At 61.3% G+C, this 15,261-nt stretch overlaps 1 protein-coding gene across 1 annotated transcript; it reads left to right on the forward strand.

Annotated features, from left to right (window-relative positions):
- Positions 1–2,466: 2,466 nt before the first annotated feature.
- On the forward strand, positions 2,467–15,252 carry LOC122478561 (probable palmitoyltransferase ZDHHC11B; the record flags this gene model as incomplete). Its single annotated transcript, XM_043572105.1, has 6 exons — positions 2,467–2,554; positions 3,578–5,215; positions 9,346–9,521; positions 9,965–10,066; positions 12,855–12,979; positions 15,135–15,252. Coding segments are annotated over exons 2-6 (734 nt in total), but the record flags the coding sequence as incomplete, so codon positions are not given.
- Positions 15,253–15,261: the final 9 nt, after the last annotated feature.

The following is a 15,261-nucleotide window of genomic DNA, read 5'->3' on the forward strand; positions in this document are numbered from 1 at the left end:
AGGGGGTATGTGTGACAGAGGCGGTGGACAGCACGACGTCCCCCGGCCCACAAGTGCCACGGGGTGGGCCAGCCCTGCTGGCCACTGCCTGCTGCACTGGTAGGGCGCCTTGGGAACCTCAGGAGAAGGGGAGCAAAACATTGCATAGCTGAGGCGTCAGGAAGCCGTGGCAGGTGCCAGCAAAGGAGCAAGTCCCCAGGAGGACAGACCCCACGGTCAGGCTGCTCCTTCCTGGGTGTGTCACACACAGCCGTGAAGGGGGGACCTGGAGCTTGGGGCGCCTCCCTGGGCTTGCTGCCCCAGGAAAGCTGGCAGGATCCAGGTCAGAACCCACAGGTGCTCTTGGTGGTCAGAATAACTGGGGGCAGGTGGCCTGAGAGGGGGAGTGTCCCTCAGAGCCACAGTGGCCACGTGTCAGCCACGGATGCATGGGAGCACCGCAGCACCTCAACCATGCTGTTGACTCTCCAGGAAGGGGCTGTGTGGGCAGACAGTGCCAGGTGATGGGGGTCCATCTTGCTGCCTTTTCTGTGGGAAGCCACACTCCAAACAAGACCAGTGAGGTGGAGAGTGTGCACATGTGTGAGTGTTGCACGCTTGTGCAGTCTCGTATGTGCATCTGTGTGCACATGAGTACGTGTGACATGTGAGCATATGTGTGAGCACGCATGTGCACATGTTTATTCTGGTGCACGGGTGTGCACATGCACATTGTGCTAGTGCATGTGTGAGCACGTGTGTGAGCATGTGTGTGAGTCAATGTCCGTACATGTGTGAGCACATGTGTTGGCGTGTGTGTGTTGGTGCCTGTGTGTGTGCACGTGAGTGCCAGCGCCTACCTGTCCCGCACTCCACCTCACTCCTCCGCCATCCCTGCCCCCAGCCCCAGTGCTGACCCTTTGGGGGTTGGGTGCTTAGGTGTGCGCGCAGCGGGATTGCAGCAGGCCCGTAACAGAGCTTGTGAATGACCTTCCTGTCAGGCAGGTTGAGGATCACACTCGGTGGAGTGCTCTGTGCACCCTAAAACTAGGGGGGAGTCTGTGTTGAGGGAAGGGGACACTGGGCTGCAGTAGAGGGGACAAGAGTGGGTTGCAGAGTGGGGCCCACAGAGTGGGGCCCACAGCACAGAGTGGGGCCCATTAGAATTTTAGGGCATGCGGTTGTGCGTGGGAAAAGTCCTGGTCGTCCCGGGCGGGGGTTACGGCTCTGGTTTTTAGTCTGTTTCTTAGTGTTGTAGCTTCTGAAGTTTTTCTCATGGAGCGAAGATGTCTCTTTTGGAGGCACATTTCTCATAGGTGTGAGTGGCTGAGGTCACCGTGGCTCCAGGTCAGCCAGGAGGCCCGACCAACCTGCGGACTCGGGGGACCCCTGGGGTAGTGCCTCCCCTGCCCCACTCCCTGGTGCCTCTTTCAGGGTCTGCCGAGTGGAGGGGTTGAGGCCACAGGCCCCAGAAAAAAACCCCAGCGAGGGGCCAGCAGCCTGCACACAGGCGTATCTGGGGAAGCCCGTTCTATGCAGAAGGCCGACACCTTGCTCGTCTTCATTTACCGAAAAGCACTTTCGAGCGCTGTAAAGACTAAACTTTGCCGCAGCTTGAGCTCTGCCAGTGGGAGTGGTGGCCTCACAGCCAACACTCACATGCCGTGTCAGACGTGGCGGCTCAAAAGTGAGTGCACTGTGGGAGGCCCGCACTCTGGTGGGTGCCCTGCCCTGAACTTGAACTGTGTTCAGTTACTGGCATCTCCCACCATCCACGGCCTCTGCTGTGCCGATGGCTGTGCTCTTGGGGGTCTGAGACCCTGGTCAAGCAGCCTGTCGTCTGCCCTGGGTCTCTGGTGGCATGTTGGCCTGGCCCGGGGTAGCGCTGTGGACAGTGGTGGCCGGCAGGCCTGGGCACGGGATTCCCTGGGATGTGGTTCCAGGTGGAGGTTAGCACGCAGAGCTGTGCGGGCCCCAGCCCGGGGCTGCCCACAGGCGGGTGCTGGTGTGCAGGGCCCTTAAGGGGCAGCCGCTCTCCCCTCCCTCGCCCGGCCATCGGCCTCCAGCACCCTCATTCCCTGCGGCCCCTCATCCTGGGCCCCATCTCCTCTCGCCCGCCTGTGGTCAGACAAAGCTGCCAGGATCAGCGTCCCTGTCATCCCCAGGGGCTCTTTGCTTCTGAAGATCGCTCTGCATGGTGTGTTGGGCCAAAGGGGGTATGTGTTGAGGACATGGAAGCCCAGGTAGTCAGGCTGGATGTAGGAATGACCCGGACCAGCAGTTGGCCCCACCCCAGCCACGGGGGCCTTCTCTGCAGGGTGTCCCCAGCTGGCTGTGGGGGCCCCGGGCCTTCTCTACAGGGTGTCTGTAGCTGGACCTGCCCTGCCCCCCGTTGGCTGTGGGGGCCCCAGGGTGGGGCCGGCCCTGGCTTTATGTGGCGCCTTGGGCTCCATCATTGCCACAGCAACTGGGCCTTTGTTGTTTCTCAGGCCTGGGCCGAGTGAGACTGTGATCCTCAGTCCTGCCTGGACTGTTAACCAGGAAGGAAGTGGAGCGGGTTCTGTCTCCCAGAGAGGTAGGTGTCTCCTGCTTCTACTGTGACCAGAGAACTGAGAAGCACAACCTGTGCGCATCCCCAAGCAAGACACAGAATGAAATAATGATTCAGGGGCTGTCAGGACCTGTGTCAGGTTTCAGAAGGTCACGTTTGCCAGGCTGTGATATCATAAACACGCAGGTGTGCCCAGGACGGCCTGTTCAGAGAGCATGGTGTGACGGTGTCTGTCTGGCAGGGGGCAGGGCCACCATCCACAGTCACACTGGGCCAGTGCAGCAGCCTCTGCTCGAAGCTTCTGTGAGTCGGCCATGTTTGTGTTGGGGACGTGGAGGTGACGATGGTCTTGTGGGAGCATTGCGGCTCCAACACATCTCACACCAAAACCTGGACTAAACCCTTAGGAGTAACGAAAAACGAATGTCAGGAACTGAGCTTGGGCTAAGAGGGGACCCAGGCCCCACCGAGTCTGCCCAAGAGGGAGATCGTTAGGTTCCCTTCCTGCAGGCTGAATCCAGAGGAACAGTCCTGGCATTTGCGGAAGGAGTAGACGGGGGACTGGCTCAGATCTGGTGGGGGTGGGGGTGGGGTGGTTAGGAGGTCGTCTAGGGAGTGACACCAGCACAGGCTCCAAAGGCAAGAGATGGCCATTAGCGGAGGGGGTGGGGAACGACGTGGCTCCAGTCCGAGGAAATAGCATGAGAAAGGTGAGGAACGAGAAATGAGTCAAGAAATCTTGTGTGCCTATGCTGTGTGTGTGCGTGCGTGTGTGTGTTTGTGGTGTGTGTCTATGTTGCGTGTGTGTCTTGTGTGTGTGCTGTACGTGTGGTGCATGTGTATGTCTCTGTGGTGTGTGTTCCACACGTGTATGCGCTCTATGGTGTATGTGTGTGGTACGTCACGCATGTGGTATGTGCGGTGTGTTGCGTGTGCACGTGTGTTCCGTGTGTGGTGTGTGAGCGTGAGCATGTGGATGGACGTGCCCGCACGGGTGTCTTGTGCACACACGGAGCCCACGTTAACTGTGCCGTCTGGTCTCGGCAGGAGTCGGGAACCCGTGCGTTTGTTGGTAACTGTGTATTTGTCCTGGTGAGAACTGCTGGAATCTTCTGAGACTGAAAAACCAAACCAGAAGATCCAAGGGGGTGTTTGAGCCGAACACCTGCCCCGCCAGGGGGCCCGGGGCGAGGCCCCTGCTACCACCTGCAGCTGTTCTCTCCAGACCCCCCGGCTCACCAGAGCCCACGTGACTGCGGAGCCCGCGGGGCCCGACTTTGGTGGTGCCCACCACAGCCACTCCTGGTGACTGGGTAAGTGTGCACCTCCCGCCGCGGCTGCTTGGGCCGTGTGCGTGGTTGTGACCTCACACTCATGGCGCTGTGGTCCTGCCCCAGGGACCAAGGCTGCGCTCACCCTCCGCGGAGTGTTGCTCTTGGTGCCACTTTGAGATTGGCTGCAGGGAAGCTTTCGGGGGGCCTCCGAGGAGTGCTGCTGCGGTGCCCCCACACGTGCACTCTCAGTCCCATGTTCCCGTGACACTTTGGCTGTCTTTGTTCGGGTTCAAAGTACTTTCAGAACTTGAAAACTCGCTCTGTTTCAAGTTTTACCAAATCCAATGCCAGCTGCAACCTCAGTGTCTCCACGTCAGTGATACCATTTCTGTCCTGGGAAGCCCCGTAGGATGTGGCCCACCCTTGCCTTCCACGGGCTCCTGGGCTGACATGCGCCCTCCCGTGCCTTCCCTGTGCCCTCGTGTCCTCTCCGCACCCCCTCGCTCCTTCGACAAGATAAGTGCTGTCTCCACTGCCATCCTCCATGGCACTTCCAATTTCTCCCACATCCCTGCTTCACCTCCCTGTGCCAAGGTCTGTGGTTACACCCTAGAGCCCACCTCCCCGTTAGTGGGGTTTGGTTTTCAGAAGCATCCTTCCCATTGGCCGGTACTTCCATCCAAATGTTGTTTTCGTGCGGGAATTGTGTCGTTTGTAACACAGGGTGCCTTTCTGTGCTCCAACCCCCGGGGTGCTGGCCTCGCCGTCCATGTGGGATGGTCTCTGTGGTCCCCCAGGGGTCTCACTGATCAGGTAAGCCCTGCCTGGCCCCACACCCCGAGAAGAGTGTCAGAAATCCGCCCTAATGAGGCAAAGTCCCCAGGACCCTCGGCTCTGCCGGGGGCGGCTGTGATGTGGCTCACCTTCTCCAACAGACTGACACCTGGCCAGAAGTGGCCACGGCTCCCTCCCAGCCCCTCAGCTCGGCCTGGGTGTCCCCAGAGTGCCCAGAGACCCCAGAAGCCCCTTGGTCAGCAGGCCTTTGTTCTGGAGCAGGAACGTCCTCAAGGGAAACTTGCAGAAGATTCCCTGAGGATTTCAGCACACAGAAGTGTCGCGTGGTCATAGGGTCTGCTTTTCCTGCAACCTTTTCCTCGGTGTCCCTGGGGGTGGGGGTGGCCCTCCACCCGTCTTGCAGATGGATCTGTGCAGCCGGAGCCAGAGAGGGGCCCTGCGGGAAGCCAGCAGGAAACAGGCCTCGCCCCGCCGCTGGTCCAGAGTGAATGGCTGGTCGTGGCCCCTGCACACCTTCCAGGTGGTGGCCTGGACCATACTGTTCATCTTGGCCTTCGCCAACTTCTGTATCTTCGTCCCCTTGCTGCCACCTAAGTGGAACTCGATCATGTATGGTGTATCCTTCACTGTGGGAGCAGTGCCTGCTGTCCCAGGGAGGCTCCCCACGGGCCCTGCCCCAGATCTGGCTCGGGGCCCTGCCATGCCTACCAGCCCCCCACACCTGAGTCACCCATGGGTCCGCACCCTGTTCTGCGACCCCACTCCCCCTCTTTACCCCAGACACCCGCCATGGCCACGCTGTCTGAAATCTTACGTTTGTTCTCTGTGTGGCTCACTGGCTTGGGGCTGGGGCTAAAAGCACAGGAGTGTCCGCTGCTTGCCTGCTGTCAGTGCAGGGAGAGCACGCCTGGGGTCCAGGGTCTTTGGGGTGAGGCAGGCAGCCTGGACGACAGGAAAGGGTCGCACAGGGGTCACAGGGATGGCTCAGAAACTGAAGGCTGAGTCCCAGGGATTCACATGGCGTTCGTTCTCAGGGTCTGGGGTGCCCCATGCGGGCCCCACTTGTCTGCAGGTCTGCAGTGGGCTGGGTCAGGCTGGCTGGTGGGGGAACCACGCCAGGGGTGCAAGGAAGACACCGATTATAACCGTGTCCCTTCTTGCAACAAGTGAGTCTGGTGACGGGTGTTGGCCGGGCCTGGAGTGGCCGAGGCCAGAGAGAAAACCTGCCGGCTGCGAGGAGCCACACAGTGGGGACTGTGAACCCCGTGGTGGCCTTGAAAGGAGGTTCCAGACATGTCACCAGAGTAGGCTTCAGGCCAGGTGGGCAGGCATCAGGGACGCACTTGGGGCTGACGCGCAGGCCCCGTGGTGGAGCGTGGCAGGTGCAGCCGAGTGCTCCTCCCCTGGCCAGGCGGGCATCGCCAGCCTAGCCCCCTCCTCACACCTCACTCTGTGAGTGACGGACCTCAGTTCCGCCAGCGCATCCGTGCTCTGGGGGCCACCGCTGGCCAACCCCACCAGTGAGCCTGGGCGTCCCCCATGGCCTGATGTGCAAGCCTGCTGCCCCCTGCCCAGAGCCACGCAGCCCCTGATCTGGCCGGCCTCCCCCTGTGGGGTCCTCAGGGTGTCTGATCCAGCGGCACAGAGCCGAGAATGTGGGTCCTGTGTGTCTGAATGCAGCTGCCCCACTTCTAGGCCTGTGGCCCAGGGTTGGCGACGCTAGGTGGGGCCTCCAAAGCCAACATCCCACGCCCCACATCACCCCGTGTAACTTGTGTCTTTCACACACACAAGAGGATGGGCAGAAGTCGGCCAGCCTTGTAGATTTCTCCACTGGTCCCCAAAACCTGCTTTGTCGGGATTTTAAATCCAGAATCCAGTCACAATTCACGCTTTGCATGTGGCAAGGGGTCTCCTCTCTCTGTCCCAGCACAAAGGCCTGCAGTGCCCGACCCACGACTTCCTGGTCAGAATGGCGCTCTCACTGGGACTCGCACCACAGCGAAACATCTCCCAGTTCTGAGAGGGAGCCCTCTCTCGTTCTGGGACCAGAAGCCCTCAGTGTTGGCAGGGGCCAGCTCCGGGGAGGGCCAGTTCCTGGCCTCCTTGCAGCGTCCAGCTGCCCCTCTATCTGTATCCTAACCCCCGTCCCTGACCGTGGGTTTGCGTTCTGGGTTCCAATCCGTTGTCTCCCTTCTCCCTTCGCCGTGGCTCAGCCTGTTCTGGGGCCTTCTCGAGCTGCCTCGTGTTCTCTGTGCAGGGAGCACTCTGAGAACTCACCTGCTTTGGGGCCCAGAGGGCGCCCTGAGCTCACTTGCACACCCTTTCTCCCAGGAGCCCCTGGCTGGCCCCAAGTCCCAGGTTCTGGCTGGCTTCCTTTCCCCCAGGCTCCGAAGCGCTTGGCCACCGGGGGGCGCCAGCGTCGTTCGGCCCTGCAGGGGCTGCTGCCCCAGGAGGGAGGGCAGGGTCTCTGTTGCACCTCCAGAAGGCAAAGCAGAGGAGGCGGACCCCTGGTTCCCGGCTGACCTCAGAGGCCAGCTTCCCCCACCGCCCTGCCCCTGTGAAGGGCCCAGAGGGTCCCTGTGCTGAGGGACTGGCCTCTGATGTGACCCGTCTTAGTCCCAGGGCCTGCGCCGTGGCCAGGCAAAACCCCTGGTTAGGTTAGCCTCAGTGACTGCAGGGCTGGTGGCGGGTGGTGGGAGCTCTGGGGGGCGCCTCACCCCTTCCTGCCGCAGAACCTGAAGGACCCGAAAGGAAGGTCAGGAGGGTATGTGTCCTGGGCTGGCGGAGCTGTGTTTACCAAACACAGATTGTCTCTAAGGGGATGAGGCCTCGAGGGCAGGGCCTGGCCTTCTGCATCTGGAGACCTCCTACCCTGTCCCTTTTACGTTTTGTTATTCTCTGCAACCTGAGAGACACCCATAACCCGGGCATCTGAATGTGGGGGCAGAACTTTGGTGTGGTGCCCACCTGCTGACACTTCTCAGCCAAGTGGCTGATGATGTGAACGGCCAGGCAAAACGAGGTGGCCTTTTGCTCACCCGTGACACACCCACGGGTGACCTGTCATGAACCCGTGTTCGTGCTTAAGGGGGCTTGCCCACCACATGGCGGGGGGCTGCCCCTCTGTTCCTGGGGGACACGTTCTGAGAGTGGCCTGGCCACGGCACCTGCAGGGTTGGGACATGTGGGGAAAATCAGGCTCAGGTCAGGGGCCTTGCTGCCTCCAGTTTGAAGCTATAGTGCAGGCCACGCTGCCCCTACAATGTCTCCAAGGGCCCCAACGCCTCAGTCCCTCCCCCATACTTTGCCTGCCTATTTCTGATGCGACAGAGGAAGGGGCCTTCCTGTTGCACCTCTTGTCCTGGGTCGGACCCCTCTGCTCAGGACCTGCTCCCGCTGCCCCAGTAACCACACAAACAGTGCTTGCCTCCAGCCAGCGCCTCAGGCTTCAGGGAATAGGTGCAGGGAGATGGCATACCAGCACTGTGTTGGTGTCTCCAGCTGTGATGGCAAAGCCTGACCAGACCCCTGACCACCCGGCCACAGCCCCATACCCTGAATGGGACAGCAGAGCAGGGGAGGCTCAGGCCTTACCCAGCCCTGCAGGGTCCGGTGGCCACAGGAAGGGCCTTGGTGTCACCACAACCCTTATGTGGCACTGAGTGCTCTGGTCAGTCTCGTGCCCCCGTGCAGGTCCCCCAGGGCCCGGCTGGTTCTCAGCCACCCGTCCACTCACCCCTGGCCTGGGCACCAGCTTGGGCTGATCCTCGTGGCCCTCAGCTCATTCTCATCTGCCCTCCTCCTGCCCTCCTCCTGCCCTCCTCCCCCAGCAGGGCTGGGTCCCCATCGCCTCCATGCCTTCATCTGGCAGCCTGAGCCCTGGGTCTGCACGTGGTGCCTAGAGGCTGGAGGGCGAGGGAGGAATGAGCGATTTGGGCCAGAAGCAGCCTCCCACTCAGGCTAGTGCATTGTGGAGGCAGGACCCCGCCTGTCAGCTCCAGGCTGCTCAGAGGCAGAATCAGAGGCTGCTGGCAGGTCTGAGGAGGACCCCCCGAGGGGGCTTCCCGCAGGCCTGAGCAGTAGCCCCAGCCCCCTGCTCCGAACCCCCACCCCTGTCAAATCCTGGCAGAACCCCGTGCACCCATGGCCTCGCCTCCCAGGCTGGGTCATTTCCCCCAACCACACCCGGGAACCCAACCTGTAAACCCTGAACCCTCCCATTCAGCACTGGTCCTGGGAAGCAGGGCAGGGCTGACAGGGAGGCGGCTTCCACCTCTTCTGTTTGGTTTCCAAGGGGACAGACAGTGTGTTGGTCCCGAAGGGGAGGATGAGGGTGGGAGCCCGGGGACTGGTTTTACCCTGGGTGCCACGGCGGGAGTGGGTGCCAGAGAGCCTGAGGGGCCTAGGGGCGAGGAGAGACAAGATGGGACCCAGACAGACCGTGCAGACTGGCTGTGTGAGCCCTCCCTGCTCCCCTCCTTCATTTTTTGATGATACACTGTCTTCTTCGCCCGACGCACGTGCTCTGAGCATCTCTGCTGCCCAAAGAACCCCCACGACTTCGGCACCCAGCGTGGTGGCCGCTGGCCCCTGAAGGCCTTCCCTTGCTGCCTCGGTGAAGCGCGGGGTCCACACCCTCAGGCCATAAGCAGGTGCCTCCAGGGTCCTGCTTCTAGTTTGAGCGGGCACCTTCGCCGTGTTGACCAGGCCTGCCTGCACGTTCCTTGACACACTCACGCCCAGGTGACTGGTGGGCTTTTCTGTTTCTACTTCGTGGTCCACTTGCTTGCTGTTTGCATCGATCCTGCTGAAACCAACGTACGGCTCAAGAACTACTTGGAGCCCGTACCCATTTTTGATCCATCCAAACACACGCGTGTCATCGAGAACCAATATTGCCACCTGTGTGAGGTCACCGTGTAAGTGCCCAGGGTGTGGGAGCAGGCAGCCCCGAGGGCACGGCCCCTGCCGTGTGGACCCGTCCCCTCTCCGTGCTGTGCACAGGCAGGTCCTGCCCCGGCCTTTCTGTTTTCACACAGCTGACCGGTGCTGCTTTCCTTGAATGACCAGCAGTGGCCCTGAGACACGCAGGACCCCTCACCCATCTAAGGGCTCAGATGAGTCCCAGCCCCCCCACCGGAACCCCACCTGGGCTAGTCAGAGCCCTGAGGGCTCAGCAGGCAGCCTGGGAGGGAGGCCTGTGGCTCAGGATGGGAGCTGGTGGCACAGTGTGGCAGGCGTGTCTGAGGGAAGATAACCCCCCTGGGGCCTGGTCTTCCCTGCCACCTGTCTCTCCTTTCTGACCCTGTCTTCCTCCCACACATGCTGCTAATGGGCTGCTCATGTGAATTCTTCCTTCTAGGAGCCAGAAGGCTAAACACTGTGGGGCCTGCAACAAGTGTGTCTTTGACTTTGACCACCATTGCAAATGGCTTAACAACTGTGTAGGGGGCAGGAATTACAGGTGAGGGGCTGGAGGGGGAGGTCCGGGAGGGAGGGGCAGAGTCCTGGGGGAGGGAGAGGGAGACCAAGCAGGGAAGAGGGAAAAGGGCATTGCAGGGGCCGGGGGTGGGGAAGGGAGGAGGGACCTCGAAGTGGGGAGGGGTGAGGTCCTGGTGGAGAGAGAGGAGGTCCTTGGCAGGGGGGAGGGGTGGGGTGCTAGGGAAGGAGAAAGTGAAAGGACTGGGGGAGGGAGGGGGATTGGTCAGGGGGAGGGGGGAGGGGGCCCGGAGAGAGGGGTCCTGCAGGCTGGGGGCCTCATGGGTAAGAGGGTGGGGGCCACAGGCAGTGGGGGGAGTCACATGCTGTCCCCAGCACAGCGGTCCTTAACGTCTTTCTGTTCTCCTTGTCTGGCTCTGAAATGTGTTGGCCTGGAGCCCCTTCCGAATGTGGAGGCCCAGCCCCATCCAGAGGGGCTCAGGCTGAGCTGACTTGTCCTTGACCCGCTGGCCTGGACCCGGGCGCTTTCTCCTGGGAGGCCGTCAGAGCACAGAGGATGTGGGCCGAGGCTGCACTGGGAGCAGGTGTTCAGTCCTGCACGGGCTTTGCCAGGACCCCATGTGCTAGGGCCCAGGCTGTGAGTGGCCAAGAAAGTCGCAGGGGCTCCCCCAGCTAGTTCAGAGTGGCCTTTGCCGGCTCATGGCGCTGCAAGGGGTTCCGCTGCTCACCCACCACTCATAGCAGGTGTGCTCCGTGCAGCCTGGTCATGGAGCGTCATGGTCTGTGCTCTGTGCAGCCCAGTCCAGGAGTGTTGTGGTCTGTGCTCCGGGCAGCCTGGCCCAGGAGGGTTGTGCTCCATGCAGCCCGGTCCAGGAGGGTTGTGCTCCATGCAGCCTAGTCCAGGAGGGTTATGCTCCAGGCAGCCACCGGTCCAGGAGGGTTGTGGTCTGTGCTCTGGGAAGCCTGGTCCAGGAGCGTCGTGGTCTGTGCTCCGGGCAGCCTGCTTCAGGAGGGCCATGCTCCGTGCAGCCCTGTCAAGAAATGCTCCACTTGTTCAGGCTTCAAAAGCGTTGCTGCTTTGAGCAGAAGGAAATGCAAAGCTGTCCTCATTAGAAAAGTCAAATGAGAATTGGGGGCCTGGGAGCCCTCATGTCGCCCTCTCCACTACAGAGGAGGAGCCCCAGGCCAGCTGGAGTGGGGGGGGGCTGCCTCCTCACGGTAGCAGGGCTCTCTTCTCTCCCCCAGATGCTCCTCTTAAGGTCTTGGTGCCACAGGCTGGTCGCCTTGAGGTCTGGTCGGCTGTCTGGGATGGGCGAGGGTGTGTGGCCCTGCCACTGAGGAGGACCAAGCTGACCGGGCCCCACAGGGCACACAGGGTGGAGTTCCGAGGTCCTGACAGTGGCCTCCAGAAGTTCCTGGTGGGGACGGCTGGGCCCCAGGAGCCCTCCTATCCACTGGGCAGTGGCAGCAGCAAGGAGTGTGTGCAGAAGTGAGGGAGGGCACCATGTGCGCGGGGGTCTTGGTGAGGGCATGACCACCCCTGTCCACGTGGAGTCCCAGACTCCCTCCTGTCCCTTCCACCGTCAGGCAGAGAAAGCAAGAGGAAATGACTACATTTACAAGACGAGTTGGCCAAAACAGTTGGCAAAGTGTGATAAGCTCCTGAGAGGACGTGCCTTCACAGGGGAAGTGCCCGGACTGGGTGCTGAGGCACCACAGACACAGGAGTCAGAGACGACAGCGACGTTTCTGGCCCCGAACATGCAGTTGGACAGGCTTTGGCCCTCACCCTGCCGGGAGGGCCGCCTCCGGCCTGGTGCCAGCAGCACCGGATGGCCGAGGGCCTTCTGCTGCGGGGTGGGCCCGTCGGCTGGAACAGCTGCACCGCACACCACAGGCTCCCTGGGAACCAGAGCCAGGTGTGGGGCCAGGTTTGTGCCCCCTGCACCTCGGGGACACACAGGACACGTGCCCTCCAGGGCCTTTGACAAGGGGCCACAATGCAGGCTGCCCTCCACATCCACATGACCCTTTGAGGACATTCTCGTTTTAGCTCTCTGCCTAAAGATGTGTTAAAAAAACAAAAACAAACCTCAAGATGTTCTGGAAAAGAATAATGGAGTCAGATAAATTTCAGCTGGATAAAAGACACTGCTGAAGATTGAAAATGCTAAAGAAACAGTTTCCTTAAATATCACCACGGTAGAAAGCCCAAAGGAAGACCCTGCAGCAGGAGATTTTTCCAAGAATTGCTGACCAGAATTTAATTTTTTGATGGTTAGATTGTTCTCTGTGTCCTGAGCACAGGCAAGAGGACAGGAGTGATTCTGGTCTAATGCCAAAGCACAAGATGTCACTTGTGCACAGAGGTGTGCACAGGCCCCGGGAGGGTGTGTGGAGATGATGCACTGTGGGCCGCTGGCCGGCCAGGCGCCCGTCCCAGCACCCCTGCTTCCCCGACCTGCTGGGCTTCCATGCTTCTGGATGGAAGCACAGCACCCAGGATCCCGTGCAACATGGGGGGCAGGGGTGGTGGTCCCGATCCTGACCCGGCGGAGCCCTGGTGAGCAGTGGCGGCGTGCGGAGGAAGCTGCAGGCAGCCCGACCCGCCTGGAGCCTCCGTGTGCCCACCTGGGAGCCAGGCCAGGCCCTTCTCACTGCCGCGTGGGGTGGGAAGGGGGCACAGAAACCGGTGGTGCCCTCAGGGCGTCCCCTGGGGATCTCGGGTGCCAGGAGACAGGAAGAAGGCTGGGCCTTGGGTTCGGGGTCAGGGGCACCTTGCCCAGCCCTGAGTCTGGCTCTGCCCCCCGCAGATATTTCTTCAGCTCCGTGGTTTCCGCCTCGGCCATCCTGCTCTGCCTGATCACCATCCTGCTGTACATCTTCATCCAGTACTCAGTCAACCCGGAGATGCTGCGCACTCATCCCCTCTATGAAAGTACGGCGGGGCGGGGGGTGGGGGGGGCTCCTCTCTGGCATTGCTTTCTCTTGGGTCACTCGTGGTGGTAGCCTCTCCCTCCAGCTGTCTTTCAGGGAAAGCTCTCCTTCTGGGGGATGTCAGTCTGGCCCGCCCCTAGCTGGGTGAGCTGTGGGGCCGGGCAGGAGGGCAGCAGTCCCCCAGGGACCAGAAGGCAGGTTTGGGGCCCCGTGCCCATCACCCAGTAGTTGGTCTTGGCAGGGAGCAGGGTGGGGCAGGAGGGCAGGGCTGCCTGGGGAAGGTGCTGGGTGGTGTGTGGCTGCAGGTGTCTGCTGAGCGGCTCCAGGAACCTGGCCTTGGGAACACATGTGCCTCAAAGGTCTGTCCATCACTGCGCAACCCCGGGCCTGTGACCCTGACCTTATTTGGAGAGAGGGTCCTCCCAGATGTGATTAAGGATCCTGAGATGATCATGGGTTACCTGGCAATGTGTGGGATCCTGGATCCAGTGAAAACATCCTTATAAGAGACTGGAGGGACATGGCCACAAGCCAAGGGGTGCCTGGAGCCCCAGAAGCTGGAAGATCCAAGGACAGATCCTCCCCCATGGCCTCGGAGGGAGACGGGCCCTGCAACACCCTGACTTCGGGGCTTCATCTCTGCTGTTGAAACTGCCTGGTCTATGGCCATCAGTCACAGCAGCCCTGGACACTGACACAGGGAGAACCCCAAGCGGAGCACCACATGTGTCTGTCCTGAGTGTTTGGGGACCTCAGCCCTCAGGGTTCAGAGCAAAGCTTCCTTTCCCGGTCCAGGCCTCTCTCCAGAGCACGTCACGGCCATGCCCTCTTCCTGGAAGGGCACCATGCCCTGTGCACCTTCATCCCAAGGCCTTCAGTGCACCTGGGCTGGATGGGCCGTGGTGGGATGGGCCATCTGACCTGCACCTGCTCCGGAGTGCATCCTGGCTATTTCCATGGTAAAAGGGAACAGTGGGAGTCTCAGCGAGACCCGGCCCTGCTCAGCGGGAAGAGCCGCCCGCGCTCTGCACACAGCCAGCTGGAGGCCTCCGCCTGCCATCCTTCCTGACATTCTCCACACATGGCCTGAGCAGAGGGGCTGGCCGGTGACCGCCGCCTCAGAACAGTCACCGGTGGGCACTGGGGATTCCCTGCGAAGGTCCTCCCGGCCACGGGGCCTCTCATTGCCCCAACACACTCTGAAATGCGGCTCGCACATGGTAAGCAGCAGCCTCAGCGCACCCGAGTTCCATAGCACATGTCCTTACTTCCTCCCAATGTGGGCGTCGGCTGGGCCCTCGCTGCCACGCGCTGGCAGAACAGAGGGCAGCCTGGTCTCCGAAGGTGCTTCTCTCTGGGAACTTGCCCGCTCCAGAACCATCGTGGATGTGCTGCACATGAATGCCTGATGACTGAGGCAATCTCCTGGGTTTGCTGTTCCAGAAGATTCCATGGGGCTGCTTACCCGCCAGTTCCCTGGGGCACTTTGGTCTCATTGGTGGGAATTCATCAAGACATCACCGGCTAAGGGGACAAGCATGTGGCCGGCCACCCCATGGTACATCCAGCCTCATGCACACTGCGCCGCAGCCCCCGAGGCACACAGCGGGCCTGGCAGCCACTTTCCATGCCACGTAAAGGACTGGAATCAGTACCTCCCAGACTCCGTGGTGGGATGAGAGCATTTCAGCTGGATTCCATCTCCATGGGCCTGCCTGCAGATTCCTCAGTGCTTTCCTCACACCGAAGTTCGGAAGTGTCAACAGCCCTTGGGGCCCAGATGACCAAGTCCTGGAAATGTCCCAAGGCGCTGGCTACTGCCTTGCAGTTCCCTGTGAGGGTGGCTGACTGAGAACAGGGAGGGCCTGGCACAGTGGCATGGCCCTTGGGACAGGGTGGGGGTTCAGCCAGGCAGGGGGTCAGGCTCTGCAACCCGGACCCTTAGTTATCCTCTCCCAGCCTCACCTTCCAGACCCGTAAAGTGGGGCTGTGACACCCACCTCAGTCAGGGGGCTGCAAGGGCACCTGGGTGAGGTAGGGCACACACTGGGGTGGGGGAGGGGCTTCCTTGGGCTGCTCACCCTCCCCCACCTCCCAAGGAGGGGCTGGCCATGCCCCAGGTGCTGGATGCATGCATGTCTCCCTTGCCTCCGCAGATGTGCCCAAGGACACTTGGCTGCTGTTCCTTCCTTTTTTCCCTGTAAAGACGAAGGCCCTGGTGGTCCTGGGCATTGGGGTGTTCGTCCTGCTGCTGTCTGCCCTCAGCCTCCTGATGTCTGGATA

Source organism: Prionailurus bengalensis, unplaced genomic scaffold, assembly GCF_016509475.1.
Source record: "Prionailurus bengalensis isolate Pbe53 unplaced genomic scaffold, Fcat_Pben_1.1_paternal_pri Un_scaffold_93, whole genome shotgun sequence".
NCBI lineage: Eukaryota > Metazoa > Chordata > Mammalia > Carnivora > Felidae > Prionailurus > Prionailurus bengalensis.